The 24,994-nt window shown below is 43.7% G+C and overlaps 1 protein-coding gene across 1 annotated transcript in view; it reads right to left on the bottom strand.

Annotated features, from left to right (window-relative positions):
• Positions 1-24,994, bottom strand: part of SUN2 (Sad1 and UNC84 domain containing 2) — an 86,425-nt gene that overhangs the window by 28,890 nt on the left and 32,541 nt on the right. The window contains exons 4-8 of the mRNA XM_088455024.1: positions 21,266-21,409; positions 12,130-12,228; positions 7,288-7,381; positions 4,105-4,175; positions 1,788-1,924 (exon numbers count right to left, since the gene is read on the bottom strand). Of these exons, the coding sequence (XP_088311150.1) occupies positions 1,788-1,924; positions 4,105-4,175; positions 7,288-7,381; positions 12,130-12,228; positions 21,266-21,409 (545 nt within the window). The remainder of the gene's footprint in view (positions 1-1,787; positions 1,925-4,104; positions 4,176-7,287; positions 7,382-12,129; positions 12,229-21,265; positions 21,410-24,994) is intronic.

Raw genomic sequence — 24,994 nt, 5'->3', positions numbered from 1 at the left:
AGGGCCGCCATCAGGGGGCGACTGGCAGGCCTCGAGTACGGGCCCGGAGACAGGGGAAAGAGGCGGGGCCCAGGTGCAGCAGTGCTGCACTGGCAGCCACGTAGAATTGAAATACAATGCAGGCTGCATGTCATTTATGGTGCCGGCAACGAGCCAGCCTGAGCTCGCGGACCGGCAGCCAATCCGGAACGGCCGCTCCTGATTGGCTGGCGGTCCGCAAGCTGTGATTGGCTCGGGGCCGCGCCATATTTGAAATGTCGATGCAGCACTACTACCAGAGCCCGCCAGGCCCCCAACTCTCTAAATATTTTAAATTCTGTTGGAGTTGATTCTGGTTAGCTGGCTGTGCCAGTGCAGCCAGTTGAAGACATTTTAAAACAGGTACCCTGCTACTTACTTAATCCCTAACCTAGCCCTGTTCTCCCCCCGCCCCAGTCCAGCCAGCTGTCCCTGCCCTGCTCCCCCCCTGTTGCAGCCATTCTTCCTTGCCCTGTGCTTCCCCCCCTAGTCCAGCCAGCCTTCCATGCCTCCCTCCTAGCCCTGCCAACCTTCCCTGTCTCCCCCTAGCCCTGCAGCCTCCCCTGTCTCCCTCCTAGTCCTGCCAGCCTTCCCTGTCTCCCTCCTAGCCCTGCCAATCTTCCCTGTCTCCCTCCTAGCCCTGCAGCCTCCCCTGTCTCCCTCCTAGTCCTGCCAGCCTTCCCTGTCTCCCTCATAGCCCTGCCAACCTTCCCTGTCTCAATCCTAGCCCTGCCAACCTTCCCTGTCACCCTCCTAGTCCTGCAGCCTCCCCTGTCTCCCTCCTAGCCCTGCCAACCTTCCCTGTCTCCCTCCTAGCCCTGCCAACCTTCCCTGTCTCCCTCCTAGCCCTGCCAGCCTTCCCTGTCTCCCTCCTAGTCCTGCCAGCCTCCCCTGTCTCCCTCCTAGTCCTGCCAGCCTTCCCTGTCTCCCTCGTAGCCTTGCCAGCCTTCCCGGTCTCCCTCCTAGTCCTGCCAGCCTTCCCTGTCTCCCTCCTAGCCCTGCCAGCCATCCCTGTCTCCCTCCTAGTCCTGCCCGCCTTCCCTGTCTCCCTCCTAGTCCTGCCCGCCTTCCCTGTCTCCCTCCTAGCCCTGCCAGCCATCCCTGTCTCCCTCCTAGCCCTGCCAGCCTTCCCTGTCTCCCTCCTAGCCTTGCCAGCCTTCCCTGTCTCCCTCCTAGTCCTGCCAGCCTTCCCTGTCTCCCTCCTAGCCCTGCCAGCCTTACTTGTCCTGCCCCCCCCCCCACCCCACACAGGTCTTAGTAGCATTAGTAGTAAATAAGGATTTATCAACTATATGGAGTAGTGTCTCCTTATTTACTACTATTGCTAATAAGATCTGTGAGTGCCGCCTAGACCCTCTCTCTATGTGTTTGAGGGAGGGGGCCCCAAACTGGTATCTTGCCTAGGGCCCCATGAGGTCTAAATCCGGCTCTGACTGGGCCTCTAATAAGAAGAGGAGAATTAATATATAAAATGTTATTTCAAGTTTAAATCATTATAAGGTCAGGGTTTAATACATTTTATTATTGCTATTATTAAGGCTCCCACCCGACTACTTCTTGATGCCACCCGGCAGGAAAAATTTTCTGGGGAGAACTCAGATTTGAAAGCACCGGAAAAATTATATTTGGAAAACTATTTAGTTCTATTATAAAAGAGGAATAAGAATATAAAACTCATTTATCACAGTTGAATTAACAAATTGACTAACAGAAACCATCAAAGTTATGAAAGATGACAACTATGTAATAAAGGTGGATATGTTACAAACCTGAAACAGATGCTTAGTCTGGGGTCCTGAATCTCTCATCTGCACATCATCTTTAATAGGTACCTGTGTTCCAGTAAATGCCGCCATGGGAGCCAATAACAAGCCCCTGAGTCCAAATGGATAGAAATACCATAGTCCTGAGAAGAGGACAGTCTTATGATATATCATATTGATGAGCTATAAGCTAGTTAAGATATGAGAAATGTTGTAGGTGGAACACAAGGATCATATTGTGAACTCGCACAATTTTTAATTCTGTGTGGTAGCCCCATTGGCATATACATATAGTACACCATATACATATAGTATACCATATACATATAGGACCTAGCATCCAGAATGTTTTGAACAAAGAATTGTCAGGATAAAAGGTGTATTCTATAATTATCCCAAAGCCTAAAATATGCTGAATTATATGTAAGAAAAGACCCCTGAATTTCCCCACTATGCATTTATCTATCTATATACAGTGTGCATATTATATATATATATATATATATATATATACACACACACACACACACACACACATATACATAGCCTTGCAAAAGTATTCACCCCCCTTGGCTCTTTACCTTTATTATTATATTACAACCTAAAATTTATTTATTTTTTTTATCTGAATTTTATGTGATGGATCTGCACAAAATGGTCTAAGTTGTTGAAGTGAAATGAGAAAACTATATATATATATATATATATGTATATATATATATATATATATATATAAATAAAATAATCTTTAGAATTAAAATTCTGAAAATTGGCATGTGCATATGTAATCACCCCCTTTGCTATGAAGCCCCTCAAAAGTTCTGGTGCAACCAATTACCTTCAGACGTCACATAATTAGTGAAATGAAGTCCACCTGTGTGAAATCTAAGTGTCACATGATCTGTCAGTATAAACACACCTTTTCTGAAAGGCCCCAGAGGCTGCAACACCACTAAGCAAGAGGCATCACACCATGAAGACCAAGGAGCTCTCCAAACAAGTCAGGGACAAAGTTGTTGAGAAGTACAATTCTGGGTTGGGTTATAAAAAAAAAATATCCAAATCTTTGATGATCCCCTGAAGCACCATCAAATCCATCATCATCAAATGGAAAGAACATGGTACCACAACAAACCTGCCAAGAGAAGGCCGCCCACCAAAACTCACAGACCGGGCAAAGAGAGCATTAATCAGAGAGGCAGCACAGAGACCAAAGGTAACCCTGAAGGAGCTGCAGAGTTCCACAGGAGAGACTGGTGTATCTGTGCATGTGACCACAATAAGCAATACACTCCATAGAGCTGGTCTTTATGGAACAGTGGCCAGAAAAAAGCCATTACTTAGTGAAAAAAATAAGAAGACACGATTTGAGTTTGCCAAAAGGCATGTTGGCGACTCTCCAAATATATGGAGGAAGGTGGTCTGGTCAGATGAGACTAAAATTGAACTTTTCGGCCACCAAGGAACACGCTATGTCTGGCGCAAACCCAATACATTCCATCACCCCAAGAACACCATCACCTCAGTGAAACATGGTGGTGGCAGCATCATGCTGTGGGGATGTTTTTCAGCAGCAGGGACTGGGAAACTGATATGGGTCGAGGGAAAGATGGATGGTGCTAAATACAGGGATATTCTTGAGCAAAACCTGTTTCAGTCTGCCTGCGATTTGAGACTGGGACGGAGGTTCACCTTGCAGCAGGACAATGACCCGAAGCATACTGCTAAAGCAACACTCGAGTGGTTTAAGGGAAAACATTTAAATGTGTTGGAATGGCCTAGTCAAAGCCTAGATCTCAATCCAATTGAGAATCTGTGGTCAGACTTGAAGATTGCTGTTCACAAGCGGAAACCATCCAACATGAAGGAGCTGGAGCAGTTTTGCCTTGAGGAATGGACAAAAGTCCCAGGGGCAAGATGTGGCAAGCTCACAAAGACTTATCCAAAGCGACTTGCAGCTGTAATTGCCGCAAAAGGTGGCTCGACAAAGTAATGACTTTAGGGGGGTGAATAGTTATGCACGCTGACGATTTCTGTTATGTTGTCCTAAATGTTGTTTGATTCACAATATAAAAGAAAAAAAAACACAACTTCACAGTTGTAGGCATGTTCTGTGAATGAAATGATGCACACCTTCAAACAATCCATTTCAATTCCAAGTTGTGAGGCAACAAAACATTAAAAACGCAAAGGGGGTGAATACTTTTGCAAGGCGCTGTGTGTGTATATCTATATCACACACTCATACTTGACATTCTCTGAGCATTTAGATTTATGGCTCACTTTAGTCGGTGCGGAAGATGCTCACATGTATATCACTTACCTGCTGCCATCAGTGCCAATAATAGAAGTAGCAAAAGTACCAGCAGCATCTTTTTCAGGACATTGTAATGCCTGCAAAATATAACCGATGCTGTTCAAATATTTGTTTTGAGACTACTATTAAAATCTACAGATTAATTAAATCTAGGGAAATTAAATAGTTTTAAAACTAGAGTGAATAAAGAGCAACTGTTTGGTTTTTTTTTAAATTCAAGTTCCATTTGTTTGTGTGTGAGGTGGGCTAACCAGAACTTCCTTGAAAAGGTTTAGTCATACTTCCACCTAGCCTGTAATAAGTCTATTACACAGGACCAGGGAATGGAGGATGCAGCAGTACCATTCATGCTGCCGTTATCTGCCTATGCATCTATAGCAACTTTTATATTAACGTATATTCAAATGATAAAAAGAACAGAATTTTTTGTTTCTCAACAGTGCAAAGTAGAGACATGAGGATTCAATTGTGTGTGGGGATTGATGCCGTGATTAGCTAAAACAGCCTAAATCTGGGTACACACCTGAACGATGGATCGGCAGGCCGACCAATCCAACAATTTGGTAAGTGTTCTGCACAAATCAATTGTCCATACACACTTAACAATCTGCCGGTTCCTGTGGTCGTCATATGGGTCGGTCGGCAGGAAGCCTGTACAAACAGGTAGATGTACTGATAGATCTGCAGTGCTGCACAGCTGTGTTCACAGCCGATGTCATTCACAGACATATCGGCTCAACACATGAACTGATGCACTTAGTGATATATCGTTCGTCAGATGCACAAACTTCATATCGCACAGTGTGTACCCAGCTTACAAGCCATCTACTGTAACTGATAATGTAACACACTAAGCAATATAAAAGATACTGACATGTTCACAGATACAGTACAACCACCAAGAGCACCCAACAAAACTAGAAAATAAAATGTTACCTTTCACAGTAGGAACGGAGTTGTACACTATGCCGATGAGCGATTTTTTTTTGCTACTGCATATTCACAAAACGCAGAGAAAAGTCTGACTGCACACGCGGGAGCTGTAGTCTAAACAGGAGCAATGTCTCTGTGACCGCAAGGTCCTGTGCAGACCACTATGGGCGTTCCTCAGTGCAGTCAGAGATGTGGCCGAAAGTGTTCGTAAAAGGAGGCTGGTCTGTGAGCGTTATGGGAGTTCCAAGGGTCTGTGATTGTGTCTGCGTTCCCCATCGCAAAACCACAGTCTCTGGAGCATATTCAATTGAGGGTGAGAATAGCATAAATCCTGCACCTGAAAGGTTTTTTCCTTCAGGATCGGGATTTTTCCTATTCAATTAGGTGCGTGGTGGTTTTTTTTTTAGATCTTGAGCACCAGGAGGTTGTTTTCCCCTCGCACCTCCAGAGCAAGTCTGATTTTCCTAAAATCGTTAACTTTAGGAAAAATCAGCAGGACTTGCTCTGGGACCATGGTGGCACCCCCACTGAGGAATAATTAAGCAATTGGAGGTTTCCAATTAGCTTAATTAGTCCTTAATTACTCACCTTCTGAAGCGGTGTCTTCTTTCTCCAGCGTCTGGAGCCGGTCTCCTGCAGCAGCGGTGAGTATGTCAGTGTGTGTGTTTGTAAGTGTTTATGAGTGAGTGTGTGTGTGTGTGACCCCTCATGCGTGTCCCCGCCCCCCTGTAACGGGCGCTGGAACTACATCTCCCGGCAGCCCTTGCTCCTCCCAACAGCCCCCGGAGCCTCCCAGCAGCCCCCTCCACAGTGACAAGATGGAGGGGAGGCCAATGGGAGCTGCGGACACCACCGGGCAGGTAAGTGTAATTTTTTAAAATATTTTTTTGTTTTACGCGCTGCAAGTTCTTCGGAGCTGAAAACCCTGTGACCACTTTTTTTTTTATTTTATTGATTACCGCGGGAGCGCGCATACCTGCTGTAATCCAAAATTGGATTAAAGGTTTTTTACCTCGCTAAACCTCGTGCCCGATTGAATATGCCCTCGGAGGCTATTTTTAGAGAGAAAGTTGCCCCAGGATCCGCGCAGCCCAGGAATAATTTTAGGAGTTGATGTGCAGCCGATGTGTATTATCGTTCCTGGCAGATCTGCACACTATGCAGATAGGGGAAGTGGGTGTAGCACCATTTGGCAAGTCCGTCGAACACTATTTCAGGCGGGGAGTCTAGTGGTAGGCATTAGCATATTTTCGCACTCAAATTGCGAGCGTGATCACAGCTATGACTGTAATAGTGTACAACTCTGCACCAGGAAAATACTCCTTAGTCACCAGTTTCTACATGTCTCCAACAACCATTTCTGTCATACCCTTCATTCTCTACTTCTGTGGGATAATTCTGGTTGGCTATAAGCATGTGAATAACATACGTTATAAGACGGCTCTACTGCAGCAATAACAGAGGTTTGTTTAGCTCACCTTACTGAACTCCATTTTCAATACCTCGATAAGCCCGACATGGCAGATTCCATAAATTCATTTTTATTAATAATTACAGTAATAGAGCATTGTTAATAGAAACAAACATTTTGGTTAAGACTAACAGTAAGTATAGCTGCACCACAGGGCTTAAATGTGCTCTGCAGAGGTGAAGCAGCATCACTAATGCTGGGCATACACGTACAGACAGACAGGCATTTTATCTGACAGCCTGATATCGTGGCCATACACTGTGAGATAACTCGCAGTGTATGGGCTGCGATATCTTTGCTCCTCCTCAGGGGAGGAGACATTTCCTTGTTCCTTCCCTGTGAAGGGACAGGAGAAATGTTCATGTGTCGGCCGCGGCAGGGCATGCACTGTCAAATGCGGCCGACTGTCACTTATCTGGATATTCCGGCATGGCCGACCGATCGATATTTTCAGATTGTTCGCCCGCATACACTGTGTAATTATCTGGCCAATTCACCGATATCAGGTGGATCAGCCAGATAAGTTCATAGTGTATGTATGCCCAGCATTAGTCCTCTGACCAAAAAAACAATGTTCTTAAAAAGGCCAGAAGTGTGTAGCACATCACCTAACACCAGGGCTGTATAGTAGCTGTTACAGACGAGGCGTACCCCATTCCTAACAGTACATTTATTTCTCCTGGCCTTTTTACTAGCAGAGCAAGAAACAAGATATGCATTTTATATCCGTGTCCAGGGGATATGGTTAGGCCTTTTGGTTTCCATCTCAATGTGCCTGAACTGACCTGGTTAAGATGAAGACATCAAGTAGAGAAGCAGAGGTTGTAAGACGATACCACGTGGTGCCAATCCACCAGTACAAGAGTCCAAACATATGACCTATAGAATGAAAGATAATTAAAGAGGAAGTGACAGGTGAGGAGATCCTGCATAGAATCCACCATGTATAATAAACAAGAAAAGATGCTAATGGTATATGATAACATATATAACACCTATGGCAGGGGCGTATCCCACAGTTTACCTTGTACCAGGTCCCTCCTCCTCCATAGTGCCACCTTCCCAGTGATATTCAGGAAGACGGTGCATGCGCACAAAAGATGTGTGCTATTAAACACAGCTCAGAGCATTACACTATAGCCCCAATCCTGCAACTTGTACACATGACAGATCCATGGATTTCTACGGATTCTAACAGGAACAAGGATCTATGAGACCAGGCATCATTTATTAATCCTCCAGTGTGTGCGCTCCTTCTCCCACTTCACCTATTTGTTTTTCTTGGGGAGCTTGTCAGTCACTCTGTCCATGACAATATACAATGTGGTGTCTCTGTCACTAGTGTTGTACATAGCAGTCAGTTGTCGGTAGCCTGGGTGTTACTCTTCTCAACTCGGGTCATTTTTCCTCAGCACTTATGACTCTGCTCCAACCAACGAACGGTCATTGGCTGAAAATTGTTTGGGAGATCGCCTATTTACCCTCAACTATACTTGTTGATGCTTATTACCTAATTTCTCACATTATTATAGAGATTTACTTATTTAGCCAGCTTATTCCATAGCGCTTTACAATTGGGATAAAAAAAACAGAGGAACTGCGCAGACACAAAACAGAAACAGGTTTAAACATGAATCATTTTATTGGGTGAGGGCGCTCGCTCTGAATCAGGGCCCTCCTCCATTAATATGGAGCGTCCTCCTGGACGCTCGTATAGCTTTGGGTCACCACCCACAGCATATACGAGCGTGCAAATAGATGGTCGCGATGGTCTTGACCAATCGCGACCATCGGAATTGCGAGGGAAGCCCTCCGGTCGGGTTTCCCTGCCGCAAGGCCAGGAGTGATTTTGGCTCTATCAGAGCCAAAATCACTCCCACTGACATCACTAGTGATGTCAGTGGGGCCGGCTTCAGACGGTAGGCGTTCCCATGGGAACGCCTCCGTCTGGCAGGCACGCCCCCGGAACGCCCACCAAAGGGGGCGTTCTATCAGTCAACATCGACAGCACGCCCCCTTTGGTGCGAGACCCGGAGCGATAGAAAGTCCTTCGCTCGCCGCGTCTCGCGCATGCGCACTGCGCACGACGGAGCTCCCTCAGTCGTGCGCATGCGCAGTGGGGACCATCGACCCACTTGCGAGCGTACTGCCGCTCGCGAGTGGGTCTGAGTGACCCCCTATATCTGCACTATATAATAAAAGTGCATTAATCATTTACTTTACATATGTTGTATACTAGTCTGGTCCACATGCTCCGATATGTGCAGCATGCAACATAGCCACAACATTTATATTAACTGCATTATTATTTTGGTAAGTGTTGTTTCCAGATGACAGCTATTAATACATAGGTCTGGCTATCTATCAGTAAGTCTAGCAGGCCCCAGTGACATCTGGGTAGAATTTACGGCACATCTTGTGCACTGAATTAATTAATCTCCTACAATTTGGTTACATTTCATTTCTATCATGCCCGAGTGCTGTTCTGGTTCATCATGTGTGTGGCATGTTAGTAGATCTTGAACATAAATGGGAATCTTTCTTTATCATTAGGGACATCTTTGTGTGGTCATGCAGAGACAAAATATGTAATGGCTCCTTAAGATAATAAAATGTCTTCATACTGAGAAAAGGTCAGGGGCTTTGTTGGATTGTGCTTTTGTCTTGTTGAATGAGGAGCACAATTTAGGTTAATCCCTTTCCTGGGCATCTAATGTCACTACAACTAATGAGATTAACCCCTCCTTCTAAGATTTTATCAGTGTTCAACCTCCCCCTAGGTTTTTATTTTTTACTGTCTTCTCCAGGAATCGATCTGCTTTAGTTTACATCTGTGCTAATCCTGGGCTCTATATCTCTATGTATATAGACACTAAAATAAGGGAGAACAAACAAGGTGTGAGAACAGAACAATAGAGAATAGGAATTTGGCCAATAAACACAAATTACACAGGATAGTAGATAGAAATGCACAAAAAGAAAAGACATTTAAACCCCTAACGTACATAGAGGTATGTGCTGACGTCATCATATGTTGGGTACAGGATCACTGAGTGCTGAATTGACCTCTCGCACCTCCCAACTTACCACTGATCATGCCTTCTTGTAAAAACAAATTGCCCTACCCTCGTGCCTGTTATTTGTCTTACCCAGTTGGTGGTGTTGTAGTAATGTTTGTACCAGGGGTGGACGGACCCTAACACAGCTGGTAAGCAGCTCATTGACACCCTATTTGCTGTGTTGCTGAGGAGAGGGGGAGCCTGTGTGGATGAAGAGACTTTGCCCCGGGATCCTTCCTCCTGCACGCTGGCTGGGGTCGGAGGCAGAGTGGAGGGAGAGCCTCGACCTCAGGATTCTTCCTCCTTAGGCTTACCATACTATCCCTTTAAACCAGGACACTCCTGAATTACACAGGTTCTGTGGCTTTGTAATTTATGAGTGTCCCGGTGAGACGAGGTAGTATGGTATGCTTATTCCTCCTACACACTGTCCAGGGTCGGAGGCAGAGTGGAAAGAGAGTCCCGGCCCTCTGTGTTATATGTGCTGAGCTGTGACTGGGCAGCTATGTGCAGGGAGCATTTGTCTTGCTACCGTTGGTGCCCACTGCAGTCTGGTGCCCACCAGTCACCCAAGTATATGGCGGAGCGGCCCTGTTTTGTACTGTGTACTTACACTATGGTTGCCTGTTGTATATGGTCCTGTTATTTTGCAATGTCTTTATGCTCACCACCTTGTACAGCACTGAAGGCACTTTGTGGCGCCATATAAATAAAAGTGATGGGCCACAAGATACTTTCAAAATAATCTCTGTGAAAGCACTGCATAATGAGTAGGCTCTATATAAATAATAGTTATTATTATCATCATTATTATTATCAATTATAACAACAGCGCTAGGTTCAGCCACATTTTGTTATGTACCTGCAATGTGCCATAGCGCATTTTACGCAATGTAAATCCCACTGATGCTCCAGTTTGGGGATGTAATATGTGATTTACAGTGCATCCAGAAAGTATTCAAAGCGCTTCACTTTTTCCACATTTTGTTATGTTACAGTCTTATTCCAAAATGGAATAAATTCATTTTTGTCCTCAAAATTCTACACACAATACCCCGTAATGACAACGTGTAAAAAGTACCTTTGCTCAATACTTTGTTGATGCACCTTTGGCAGCAATTACAGCCTCAAGTCTTTTTGAATACGATGCCACAAGCTTAGCACACCTATCTTTGGGCAGTATCGCCCATTCCTCTTTGCAGCACCTCTCAAGCTCCATCAGGTTGGATGGGAAGCGTCGGTGCACAGCCATTTTTAGATCTCTCCAGAGATGTTCACTTGTATTCAAGACTGGGCTCTGGCTGGGCCACTCAAGGACATTCACAGAGTTGTCCTGAAGCTACTCTTTTGATATCTTGGCTGTGTGCTTAGGGTCGTTGTCCTGCTGAAAGATATACAGTCACCCCAGTCTGAGGGCAAGAGCGCTCTGGAGCAGGTTTTCATCCACGATGTCTCTGTACATTGCTGCATTCATCTTTCCCTCTATCCTGACTAGTCTCCCAGTTCCTGCCACTGAAAAATATTCCCACAGCATGATGCTGCTACCACCATTCTTCACTGTAGGGGTGGTATTGGCCTGGTGATGAGCGGTGCCTGGTTTGCGCCAAACATAACGCCTGACATTCACGTCAAAGAGTTTAATCTTTGTCTCATCAGACCAGAGAGTCCTTCGGGTGCATTTTGGCAAACTCCAGGTGTGCTGCCATGTGCTTTTTACGAAGGAGTGGCTTCAGTCTGGCCACTCTAATATACAGGCCTGATTGGTGGATTGCTGCAGAGATGGTTGTCCTTCTAGAAGGTTCTCCTCTCTCCACAGAGGAATGCTGTAGCACTGACAGAGTGACCATTGGGTTCTTGGTCACCTCCCTGACTAGGGCCCTTCTCCCCCAATCACTCAGTTTAGACCAACTCTAGGAAGAGTCCTGGTGGTTCCGAACTTCTTTCATTTACGGATGATGGAGGCAACTGTGCTCATTGGAACCTTCAAAGCAGCAGATATTTTTCTGTACCCTTCCCCAGATTTGTGCCTCGAGACAATCCTGTCTCGGAGGTCTACAGACAATTCCTTGGACTTCATGCTTGGTTTGTGCTCTGACATACACTGTCAAGTGTGGGACCTTATATAGACAGGTGTATGCCTTTCAAAATCATGTCCAATCAACTAAATTTACCACAGGTGGACTCCATTTAAGCTGTGGGAACATCATCTCAAGGATCATCAGAGGAAACAGGATGCACCTGAGCTCAATTTTGAACTTCATGGCAAAGGCCGTGAATACTTATGTTCATGTGATTTCTTAGCGTTTTTTTTTTTTATTAAATTTGCAAAAATCTCAAAAAAACTTTTTACACTTTGTCATTATGGGGTATTGTGTGTAGAATTTTGAGGACAAAAATGAATTTATTCCATTTTGGAATAAGACTAATATAACAAAATGTGGAAAAAGTGAAGCGTTGTGAATACTTTCCGGATGCACTGTATGTGTGGACATATGGTTTAATAATTTCCTTTTATTACTCTATTAATATTGGGCCTCTGTTTTGCTATGGTGATTCAATTTTGCTAACCTGGATAGGACACCAGGAGCCATGACAGTTTCTGCATTTGCTGAATCCATCTTCTCCAGCGAGAGACATGTTTAGAACCATCTTGAGAATGAGAGTGACCTAGGGACACAATGGGATTGTGTGTGTTAGACCAGATGAAACAGCCACATGAATAATTAATAATACACATGCATATTTGCAGAACATTACCATATATGCAAATCTGGCGCATGCAAAGCCATTGCAGTTTATTGGACAGTATAGAAAAGATTTTATATTTATTCTATTATCTTCCATTAATATACTTTTCTTTGCTCTGCACCGACCAAATATTTTCTTGGCATAAATAATGTATTTGGAGTGTTGTATAGTAGGGCATAAATGTACGGTTGACACATCGATCACAATCCACTGCCATGATAAGACTGACCAGGGCATGGCTGGCATGTGGGTGTAAATAGAGGTGTGGATTGAAAGATTTACAGTATTTATTATAAACAGACAATAGGTCGACACTCGGTAGCTCAACAGGTTCAAAAGGTCAACTGTTAAACAGTATTTATCTAAAATGATAAATTTTTGGGGTCAGGAAGGATTGTGCCCCCTCCTACAATGTATGAAAGGCTGAGCAATGTAACCATGTATGCTCTGTGTGGATCACTAAGTGGCTGATGCCGTGTTTAACGTATGCTCATTAGCGGGGTGTATCTTCTGTAAATCAGCACTGCGCATGCTCAATAACGGGCAGACGCCAGTACAGGTGTATACTTTACACTTAGTATCAGCACAAGTGTGAACAGATGATAAGGACTAGCAGCGAACCATTGTACACATAGGGGCTGCGTCACTAGACGTGTACAACTCTGTACATTAATGAATATGGTTTTTCAGTGCACACAGTTTGGGAGCAACATATGCCCGGCTGAAGTCCAACAGAATATCAGGCCCCTGGCGTGTAGGGTATCAGCATTTGGCATGCCGAAAATTGAATATTTTTATGAGGAAAATCTAGTTCTTCACTGACAAAATACAATGAAATCTACACAAGAGCATAAAAATACAAACATATTTGTCGAAGATCCATCAGATTAAAAAAGCACTTTGCGTTATATGCGGGTGCTAAATAACGTGACAATGACGAGCTGTGTGTACTCGGAGATACGTCTGTTTTCGGATTAATCTCTTGCACCATGGAAAGGACTGATGTGCACCAAGGAAAGGACTGATGTAAGTGCACATTGATAGTGATGATGTCTATGTAATTAAGTGTATGGATAGGAGTGGTTTGGTCGCATACATCTTTGCATACAGGTATATCTCCACATTTTCCTCTGTACATGACATGCCTGTGTATTTATGGCTGACTTGCTGGATCATATTGGATCCCTACTGAGTTAATGTAACGGGACTATGATGTTATAAGTTGAGATCATAATGTATTGGGTGCTGGTGGCACATGCTGGGTACTGTTAACATGTGTTGGGCAATCACACTCCTCTCAGATTGTGCATCATGCTCCGGGTGCCATAAGTGTTTTCTTACAAAATTGCTAACTCTCCTAACTCCTGGAAAATGTTGTCTAGTACTAACTTAATTGCAGCAAACTAATATCCTGGGGATCTATAAGAAAAACATACTGTGATTTGTAGATCAGGAAAATGGCTGCTACAAAGTCACAAGTGTGAAGCCACCCTTCCTATCTGTAAAGCAATAAATATCCTAGATACTATTTTCTAAAGCTGGATACACACTGGCCGATCAGTTGATCAGCCAATATATCGTACCCCCGTCCGCCAGTTTGTACAGATGATATGTTTGTGAACAACGTCGTTCACAGACATATCGTATTGGCTGTGCTGCACAGCCAATGAACAGATATGTCTGTAGACACGTACACAGGGGCGCTGAGAGGGGGGAGCCGTGAGCGGGTACTACTTACCCGGGTCCGTCCGGCACAGCTCCCCATCCGCAGCAGCCCAGCACACGCTGCTGTGTGCTGGGCTGCACTGGGAGACTGTCCGAGGCTGCTAAAGCAGCAGCCCGAGCAGTCTCCTAAGCCAAAGGGGGGAGCGATCACGCTGATTGCGCCCCCCATTGGCTGTGCGCCAGGCTGAGGGACACACACCGCCCCCCCCCCCCCCTCCCCAGTGCCGCAAATGTGTTTTTTGTTTCCTAAAGGGACATGGCCACGCCTTCCGCCATTAGGCCACGCCCCCTACCTTCCCCTCAGCCACTGGGACCCACTGCAGCATGCAGATTATGGTCATTCTGTGTGTATGAACGACCATCATCTGCAGATATATCTGTCAGGTGTGTACCCACCTTTAAGTGGATGTATCTTTACTGCCAAACATTAGACTTAAGGTGCCTATCCATTAGGTGACCTGAAAGTCTGAACGTCTAACGTTGAGTCCTTCAGGTAGCCCGGGTGCGGTGCCCGCACTGAACGACGTTCACTGAACGCCATTCCGTGCAGGAGCACGACCTCCTATCTCTGAACACGCCGAACCTGACAAGCGTCGTCAGGTTGACGGGCATGTTCAGTAGATAATCGGGGACGGCAAGGACCCAGCGTGCACGCGCATCACTGGTCCTTGCCGGCATACATTATCCAGCTTTTTTTTCTCTGTTTCTTGCACTTGAACCATTTTCCAATATTACTGGGGATTGAAACAACCAGAACAGGAAGCTATTGGCAGAGGGGTGATAAATCCCCAGTGATGTCAGGAAAACGACAGTCTGAGCACAGGTCCATATAATACCTCCCCATTGTTCAAATGGTTTCAAAAACACTCTAAACTTAAAAGAAAGAAAAACTATAAAAACTATGAGGGTTGAAAGTTTATTCAGCTGTACCAATACTATATTATCTGGCTCACTAATGGTATTGATATTGAAACTGGGCTGTAAATGTAATAGTATTCGTTTATTGAAACTGGGCTGTAAATGATACACATAAAACATGCATATTTATGGATGTTCCCCATATTACACTAACACACATTTTCATAGAGCAAAATAGAAAACAATGTGTGCATGCCCACAAGGAGACTGTATACATATACATAAATGCAGATTTGTTTGCATCTACCACTTAAGTCTTCTTATGACCGGAGAGATGGAATGGGGGAGGAGAGGGACGCAGGACGAGTAAAGAAAGGGTCCACAGAATTGCAAACAAATGAATGACAGACACACACAGATATGTGAAATTTTACCACTAACCGCAATAAACTACACTGAATACAAAGCAGTAAGAGTGAAAATGCTATTACTGCAGTACATATGTGCTCATTCTATTATGTACAGCAGAAATGCTGCCCTTACTATATAAAGCCAACAGTGCTCTGACCTCCCTAGCCAGTACCTCCTCAAGTGTGAGAAGTTGAGTCTATATACTGCACTGCCCCCGGTGGTTGGTGCTGCTGACATGATCAAGTGGGAAGGCTGTGGCAGTGACTGGGAAAATCTTGAAGCATTTTAACTGTATTTAAGCCAGTGACTTTGGAGTCTATGGGGGTCTATTTACTAAGCCTTGGGTGTAGATAAAGTGGAGTCAGATAAAGAAGCAACCAATCAGCTCCTTACTTTACATGCTGTGTTTGAAATCTGACAGTTAGGAGCTGATTGGTTGGTAGTTTATCTCTCTCCACTGTATCTCTCTCCAAGGCTTAGTACAACTACCCCACAGCCTGTAAAGTGACAATTAGGAGCTGACTGGTTTGTACTTTCTCTTTCTCCAAAGCTTAGTACATAGACCCCATTGTTCCGACTACTCTTGCGACTGGCCTGGTGAAGCAAGGTAGTGGAAGTGATGTCACAGGTCCCACCCCATGTCACTTATACCTTCCGGTGTTACCAGGACAGCTGGATCAGTAGTGAGAAGTGTACCATTGGTTTGAAGACAAAAAAGAAGACTAATTAATTCAAATAAATGAAGTGTGAGAATACAACAGAGGCTCTCTGATGCTCAATGTAATAAAAAAAATGGTTGAAATGGAAAAACATATTCCGGGGGTGGCTTAGTATGCAGCCCCCTACAGCCTTGGAGAAATTTTTTTTTTTATATATATAAGCAAACCTCTTTTTTGTCCTCTAGTAGTATACAAATACCGGTGTTGGAATGTCCAAAAGTCTCCATCAACATAAGAGATAGACTGCCAAAGAATGAACAGCCACCCATAAAACTTACTTACCAAAGGTGTCCTAGGCAGATATGCACTTTGTAAGACTTGGAAAATATAAATGAGGGTGACCAGATAGCAACTCTGTAAATGTTGCCTCCTGATGATCCATATACTCTTCTAGAAAGCCATGATCAAATGTCTTTTTCACCCTACCAGAACAGGTATGACAACCAGAGACAACCTTTTGTTGAATTGAAGGAACCGTATGAAGAATTACTGTCATGGAAGAGCAAAAATGGCTACTTATAGCCATGTTTTATTCAGTGCTTTTATGTGTGTGTCAGGCATTCGGTGGTATAAGGAATGTGAATACAAGACACGTCATATACAGTATCTCCAAGGCATTGTCTTTTGGTATGTACGCATGTTTAGTTTGTTATAGGTTTCTTATCAGTATTTAACCAATAGTGTAGTTGGAAACAGGTTTATACCCATATTTGTAAGTTGTTTCCGGAGCCCACTAGCAGGATGATATAAGAGTTTATGACAAAGCAAATTCCAATCAGCCTTGCCTTTGCTTGAGACTGACCTGCAGACAGTGCCGTTGTCTTCAGATTTCCAGCTCCACAGATGGTGGAGGGGGGTTCCTGAAAACAAGGACCATTTATATTCTAAGCAGGCTAAGTGATGTTTTAGAATATACTTTTTTTAAATTTTGTAATAAATATCTTTTTAACTGAGATATTTGTTTGTGTGGCTTGATTAACTTTTTGTTTCTAAAGTACCTTATCTTGTCCCACAGAGAACAATTATCTTTCGCTTGAGAAAACTAGGTATGAAGATCTATGGGGGAACAGTTTCAAGAGATCTGACTTGCCAAAATAATAGCTTGCAGAAAAATGAAATTTCTAGAGAGAAAACATAAGGAAACAAAAACAAGTGCTTAAAAGCATCGCCCAGCTGGACCTTCAGAAACAGGTTCAAGTCCTTTATAAATAAAACATTGTCCACTTCTTGTAAAACCATTCTAAAATCTGGAAGCAATAATTGATTGCAAAGATGGACTCCTGAGGTGACACCGTGCCCTGAATGTGGTGATGGTGAAAAACCCTGAGCTGGGAAGGATCTACCAGATTTGTCTATCACACCCCATGTGATAGACAAACCAAGCACTCAAAATGCCCTAAAACACAGGTTCTCAAACTCGGTCCTCAGGACCCCAAACAGTGCATGTTTTTCAGGTCTCCTCACAGAATCACAAGTGAAATAATTAGCTCCACCAGTGGGGCTTTAAAAATGTGTCAGTGAGTAATTAATACACCTGTGCACCTGCCAGGTGACCCGGAAAACGTGACTTGCGTGAGTTGAGAACCACTGCCCTAAAAGACTGTTCCTAAAACCCAGAAGTGCATTCATTTAATGAAGCATATGTGTAACTGTGTATACAACATTTACAGGGTTAAGGCTATAGGTATCACCACCCTATTGCATTAACAAATGACAATTTGTGGCTTTGTCAGAAGTGAAGATATTATATCCTATACAGAGTAAACCTTGTTCTGTGGAAGAAAACACACTCTGAAGTACCAAATCGCAACAGATTCAGAAGCATGATTGACGTCAAAAGGGTCATAACTTAATGTAACTTGTCTAAAATTCAGCCATATGGCTCCATGGGGTATATTTAATAAAGTGCGGGTTTTTAGAAGTGGAGTTGTTGCCCATAACAATCAATCAGATTCGACTTAACATTTATCTAGCACCTTCTAGAAGATCATAGCTAGAATCTGATTGGTTGCTATGGGCAACATCTCCACTTTAATAAATATACCCCCAGGAGCTGGGTTGTAAGCTGAAGATAATGAATAACCACCTCCATGGATTGTGACAAGCAGGATGATTCTCAAGAGTCCATGACCTGACCAACAACCATACTTATATTATAGCAGGACAAAAGGAAGGAATACTTCAAACAGGAAGTGGCATCCCTGCAAAGCTTAGTGGAGGAAGCGCTAGTGGTTCTTCCATATGTGGTTCTAAGGGTAAGCATCCATAATATTCAAGAAACTTCCCAGCATGAAAAGATTTTTTTAGAGCAAACGCAGGCTGACTGAAACCATTCTGCTTGAGCCCCAAAAATACTTATGAGTAAAAACCCTGACCCCTCTGATGATCTGTGAAAAGGCAGATGATGGCAGCACAGTTCTTGAATAGTCAAATCTAACCCATGCCTAAGCTCTGGGTCTCTGGGAACCTGTGAAAGGAATAGAACATGCCAGAAGGAGATCTGAAAAGGATTTCTGATAAATAATGGGGGAGTACCCAGGAAATACACGGAGTGCAATCAGCAGTCACTGAAAACAAGCGAGCCCATATCAATTTCATAAATATATCAGGGTCATCCCCTGCATCCCCCACAGTAGATGCAGACATGTCTTGCATTTCACAGACTGAGGAAGGGACTGGAGTTACTCTGGCTCAGGCCTTGGGTGTGTAATGCTTGGCACTGTGAAGTGATACAGGTAAAGCCGAGTATAGGAGAATGCAATGCAGCAATCTAGTCTTGTGATTTACAAGTTTGGTGGTTTAGCGCACCTCATCTTGGAAGGGATTCCTGAAATTGGGGCACTCCTGCACCCTGGAAGGTAAAAAATAACTCTATAAAGGTTTATTTGATATACAGATGTAGGGTGTACCACACTCACGATAAATCGGTTGGTGCAGGAAGTATAAAGGTGTCACTAATATTTACCACTTGTTCACCAGAGGTCTTGCCCCAACATTTCCAATTATCGGTGGTACCGTAGGAAAAAAATTCCCACAAAAATTGGTAAGTAAAATGTATTTAAAACATAGTTGGGCTTTCAAACTATTCACAGGTCCTACATTTCCCGAGGCCGAGCGGAAGCATATGGTCCTTAATGAGTCAGGAAACGGTCTAAAATGTAATTATAACGCTAGTTCTTTCATTGCTTCTGGGAATGTGGTAAAGTGAGAAAATTTGGGCACAAAATTGTCAATTATATTAATTTCTCATTCTCTCTGAAACTTATACCTGATCCTCTTGCTTGCCTTTGTGCCAATTTCTCCAACTGGGACTTAGGTAAGCAAAACCAAATTTTATATCCTTTTATCACTATACTAATTACTATTGCGAAAAAAATTATTCTTATTCACTGGACTTCTAAGTCGGCTCCATCTCTTAATGAAGTAAAGGTGAAAATGTTGCAACTTTTGTACTTTGACCGGCGTTCTACATTACCAGATATAAATAATAATGTAGAAAAGTTCTACAAAAAATGGGATATGTACATAGATACCGTAGACAAACACACCCAAGACCATATAGCGCAAATCTTCGATTCTAACGATTGGTACCTTCTACGCCAATTGACCTAACCTTTAATATGCCCTCATATTCTGACAATATGCCTAGTCAATACGATGACTACTAGCACAGGCTCTGTATAAACCCCTTTGCCCTCTCTATACTCTTGTGTTTTCCTTTGTCTACCCACACTCCTCCCCATTTAACAATACACACTTGTGATTTATGTTCATATCTTTGTTCATACTTTTGAATTTTATATGTGAAGAAATCCAACATGTGAAACATTACTGTCATTTGAATTATTGTAAATGTTCTTCAACTTCTATACTGACAAAAAATTTAATAAAATATATTGAAAAAAAAAAACATAGTTGGGATGTACTGATAAAACATGTAACCAAATAGGTACTAGAATAAACTTATACAAAAAATCACTGCAGATACTAAGCTCTGGAAAGTGATACATTGGAGAGTGATATAGTACCAACCAATCAGCTCCTAACTGTCATTTTACAGGCTGTGGGGTCTATTTACTAAGCCTTGAATGGACATAAGGTGAATGGAGATAAAGTGCCAACCAACCAGCTCATAACTGTCATTTTTCAAACACAGCCTGTGACATGAGTTAGGAGCTGATTGGCTGGTACTTTATCACTATTCACTTTATCTCCATCCAAGGCTTAGTAAATAGATTGTTTCAAAAATGACAGTAAGGAGCTGATTGGTTGGCAGTTTATCACTTTCCAATTTATCACTTTCCAGAGCTTAGTACATCTAACTCAAAGCCCGAAGATGTGGAAACAACACTTAAGTGATAGAAACCGGACCATCAAAAACATGGCGATTCAGCATACCTCAGGTGTAGATTAATCACAGCTCACACATCCCAGCATGCCCTGCCACAGTTTTGATATTAGGGAGTGCTAAAACTATGGCAGAGTATTCTTGGAATTGTAGTTTCACAACAGCTAGAGAGCCGCAGGTAGGCCAGGCCTTATCCCCTCCCACCTCCTCTGCTGTGCTCTGCAGCAATAGGCTACACTGCCTCTGTCTCCCCTGTGATGGCCTCTCCCCCTGCTCACAGTCTTGGCAGATCTGCCTGACAACTGCTACCCTGAACACTGCGGCTGTAAGACGAGGAACACATAACATCACCAACATGTAAGTTAGGGAATAGGGGGATGGGTATTGATTATGGTAGGCAATATTAAGAATAATTGGATGAGGGGGTCATGCTTTACTGGAGTTAATTAAGATTACAATTTTTTTTTATTAAGACTGAGGTAATTAGGGGGTTAATGTGCATAAATGGAAGTAATTGATGATGTTGGGGCCTGCCCACCCTAGCTGTGCCCTGGTGTAACCTCCCATAAGACTTCTGTCCTATGGACTTATTTACTTAGTGTTGTATTACAAAATTCTATAGAGTACGAAAATAAATATGAAAACTTATGGAGTACAAGCACCTAAAAAGGTTAAGAACCATTTTCTTAAGTCTAGTAGGCAAAGGGACACAACTTGTGATGGGTTCTCAGTTTTATAGGACTGTGGGGGAGATTTGTTCTAGTATTGCCTCCAAATGTACAGTGTAATGCTTCTATTGTGTATACAATAAGGAAATGTATTAATTTAACGTCACTTGGCAATTCAAACTTCTGCTCTCTACAGATGACAAAATCAACAAAATGAAAATCCTTACCAATATGGTCCTCCTCTGAGGAGTATCCAGAAGATGAGGTAGATTTGTCATATGTGGTCTGTATTTCCGAGAAGCCATTCTTGTTTTCTCTGGTATTATAAGAAGCGTCCGTTCCCATCCTTTTACGTACCAAGTCACTTTCCCCTGAGGGAAGATATCGGAATCACACAAATGTAAGGCGAAACTCACCCAATCTATTTCAGTGCAGGTCCTATGAGCATTTTGTGCAATATAAGGCAATGTTATGAAGGTTTGATATTTTAAAAGAAATTTTAGAAAGTTCTTGTAGAATAAGCTCCTTTTGTTTCTTAAAAATGCAAAGTGACAAGTAATGAGTGTGCCTGGCAAAGTATTCTCACCACTGCTGTAGAATGGATATCCGACTCGGTGCAAATCTCCAAACTGTTCTACCATAGTGGTGAGAACACTCTGCCGGATGTTATGTAGTTGGCTGTCGATATTCAAAATATTAACAAGCACTAAGGGGGACACTGGAATACAGACACAGAGAGATCAACAGGTGTAAAAGGAGGGTATCCACTTGCTGATTAAAATGAGCAATTGAACGATAATGATATTGTTATCGTTCAATCGCTCATTAATCGTGCACAAATCGGGCATGAAAATGTCGGAAACTACCAGCGATGCGCGCTCCTGCTTGTCGTTTCCGACATCAATCATCGCCTGAACATGACGGTCAATCTGCCGATAACCACAGGTTGGCCATGTTCAGGGATGAGGGAGGGTGCCTGCACTGAAGGACATATCATTCAGTGTAGGCACTACAGAGGAAGAGAAACTACTGTACGATTACAATGTTGTAATCGTACTGTCGTTCCACTATCTGCTAGTGGATACGCACCTTTAAAGCATTTCGCGGGCGCCGGGAGTACAACTGTAAGCTGTGTGATGATTAACCATCATGGTGACAGTTGTACTGCCGGCGCCTCGGGAAATGCTGTAAGTAGCATTTCACGGGTATTGATCTCCTGGCCCAGGTGTACCCGGGCCCACATACTGCTTATTGTCAATATGAATATCAACAAGACGTATGTATTCCTTGCCAGACGTATTTATTGCTTGTCAACTAAGCTAATAACATACTGAAGGGCCTTTATCAGAATTTCAAAGTTTCCCCATTCTGTATTGGTTGGCAATCTCCTAAATGATTATTATGTTGGGTCAATATGTCCCTATTCATTTAGACTCTTCCTTAAATACTGTATGTCATACATGCCATTTTGCTCAAGATATAGATTTTCTGATATGAATTTCCTTTACCTCAGTCTGAGCCTTTTATACGAAACTAGCGACTCGCCCGGGGTTCGCACGATATCAATTTCATCTCGCCACAGCCCCCTGCATCTCATAACTTACGCCATGTCACCACAGCCCTCTGCATCTCACCAGTCCCCTGTATCTCACCACAGCCCCCTGCATCTCACTACTATCCCCTGCATCTCACTACTATCCAATGTATCTCACCACAGCCCCCTGCATTTCACTACTATCCCCTGCATCTCACTACTATCCCCTGCATCTCACTACTATCCCCAGCATCTCACCACAGCCCCCTGCATTTCACTACTATCCCCTGCATCTCACCACAGCCCCCTGCATCTCCCCACAGCCCCCTGCATCTCACTACTATCCCCTGCATTTTACCACAGCTCCCTGCATCTCACTACTATCCCCTGCATTTCACCACAGCCCCCTGCATCTCATAACAACTTACGCCATGTCACCACAGCCCTCTGCATCTCACCAGTCCCCTGCATCTCAACACAGCACCCTGCATCTCACTACTATCCCCTGCATCTCATTACTATCCCCTGCATTCACTACAGCCCCCTGCATCTCATTACTATCCCCTGCATTCACCACAGTCCTTTGCATCTCGCTACTATTCCCTGTATCTCACCACAGCCCCCTGCATTTCACCACAGCCCCTTGCATCTCACCACTATCCCCTGCATCTCACCACCTCCCCCTGCATCACACTACTATCCCCTGCATTTTACCACAGCTCCCTGCATGTCACTACTATCCCCTGCATTTCACCACATCCCCTTGCATCTCACTACTATCCTCTGCATTTCACCACAGCCCCTTGCATCTCACTACTATCCCCTACATCTCACAACAGCCCCCTGCATCTCACTACTATCCCCTGCATCTCACCACAGCTCCCTGCATTTCACCACAGCCCCTTGCATCTCACTACTAACCCCTGCATTTCACCACTGTCTACTAATCCTTGCATTTCACCACAGTCTCCTGCATCTCACTACTATCCCCTGCATCTCCCCACAACCACTTCCTGGCGCTAACATTTTATAGTAAAAGCTTACTTAATATCTGCAAGTAATTAGGGTCTAGTCAGGACCCTAGAAATACAATCTCAGAAGAAAAATATATAGAATATAGTAATTACTGTGCTTCAAGGTATTATAATGTTCTTTTTTAAATATTAATTAATACAAAGTTTGCTCTCTATTAGTAAACAGGAGGCTATAATAATAAAACATTTTTATTATTATTAAAAACATAAACACATACTAAAAGTAAAAAAATATAAAAATAAAGAATACAAAAAAATAAAATCAAAATTGTATAGCAGCAATATTCACAATGTACATATTTATTTGTATACAAGCCACAGAAATGTGTTATCCTTTCTATTGTTCGGAATCCAAACCACACATCAAATTACTGTGTCATTGTGAGTTTGTTGTTAATGGTCTAGTTAGTAAGCATGTGATATTTTGTTGCCAGTCTAGAGTTCTCACAGTAAAAAGCAAGCAAGCCAGTGGTTAGTCAGCAGATGTTATTATGCAGTCTGTTAGATACTGGCGTCCCAGTAATACACTTGCAACTGTCCGATAAATCTCCTAATATTTAGGTTACCTCAGTCCATGTTAGTCAATATCTTCTTGCACCTCACCGTGAAATGACAGTCGGTTCACTGTAATTGCATCGCCATGCGGAGGTCCTTTGACCAAGTGCTCCTACCCTCACAGGGAGTAACAGCTAGAGGTAAGAGTGATGTTTAGCAGCAGTGTGCACCAGCTGCTACAATCCGTTCCTGGCTGCTAGACAATAGACCAGGTTAAGTCACAGCATATTACCGGAGCGGATTCGGGAACCAAGAGTGTCTGGAGGATTTTAACGTCAATGCGTTTCGTCCCGTGGATTGCCGGCACTTTCTCACTCCTGACCCCTGCATTTCACCACAGCGCACTGCACATCACCACAGGCCTCTGCTTTTCATTCCTGACACTGGTTCTTACCACAGCCCCCTGCATCTCACCACAGGCCTCTGCATCTCACCACTACCCCTTGCATCTCACCAGTGTCACCACAACCCCCAATGCTGTGCCTTGCAGCTGGCTAGGGCTCGGCCACTGGGATGTACAGGTAGGGCAGGAGGATCATGGATGAGAGATTTGTATTGCAGCTACCGTAAGCATTAGTAGCAGCATGTCACGAGGGTTGGGGCACCTGTGCATATTTCCGCAGCCTCCATGCGCACCCCTCCCCAGTTGCCGAACATGACTATGAGCAATGTCCTCTTCTCACAATGTGCCCTGTATTTCCTGGTCTTCCTGTTGAGTTTCCTTGTCACGGTGCCCCTCTCCAAAAAACAGCGCCAACTTCCATGGGAGGTGCCTCCTGTTCACAATGGCGTGTGGCTGAGCGGGAATATCAAGCTGGAGAGGGAGCACTTCA

This window comes from Taudactylus pleione, unplaced genomic scaffold, assembly GCF_031769625.1.
Source record: "Taudactylus pleione unplaced genomic scaffold, aTauple2 ptg000642l, whole genome shotgun sequence".
NCBI classification, from domain to species: domain Eukaryota; kingdom Metazoa; phylum Chordata; class Amphibia; order Anura; family Myobatrachidae; genus Taudactylus; species Taudactylus pleione.
This window is presented reverse-complemented; position numbering and strand designations above follow the sequence as displayed.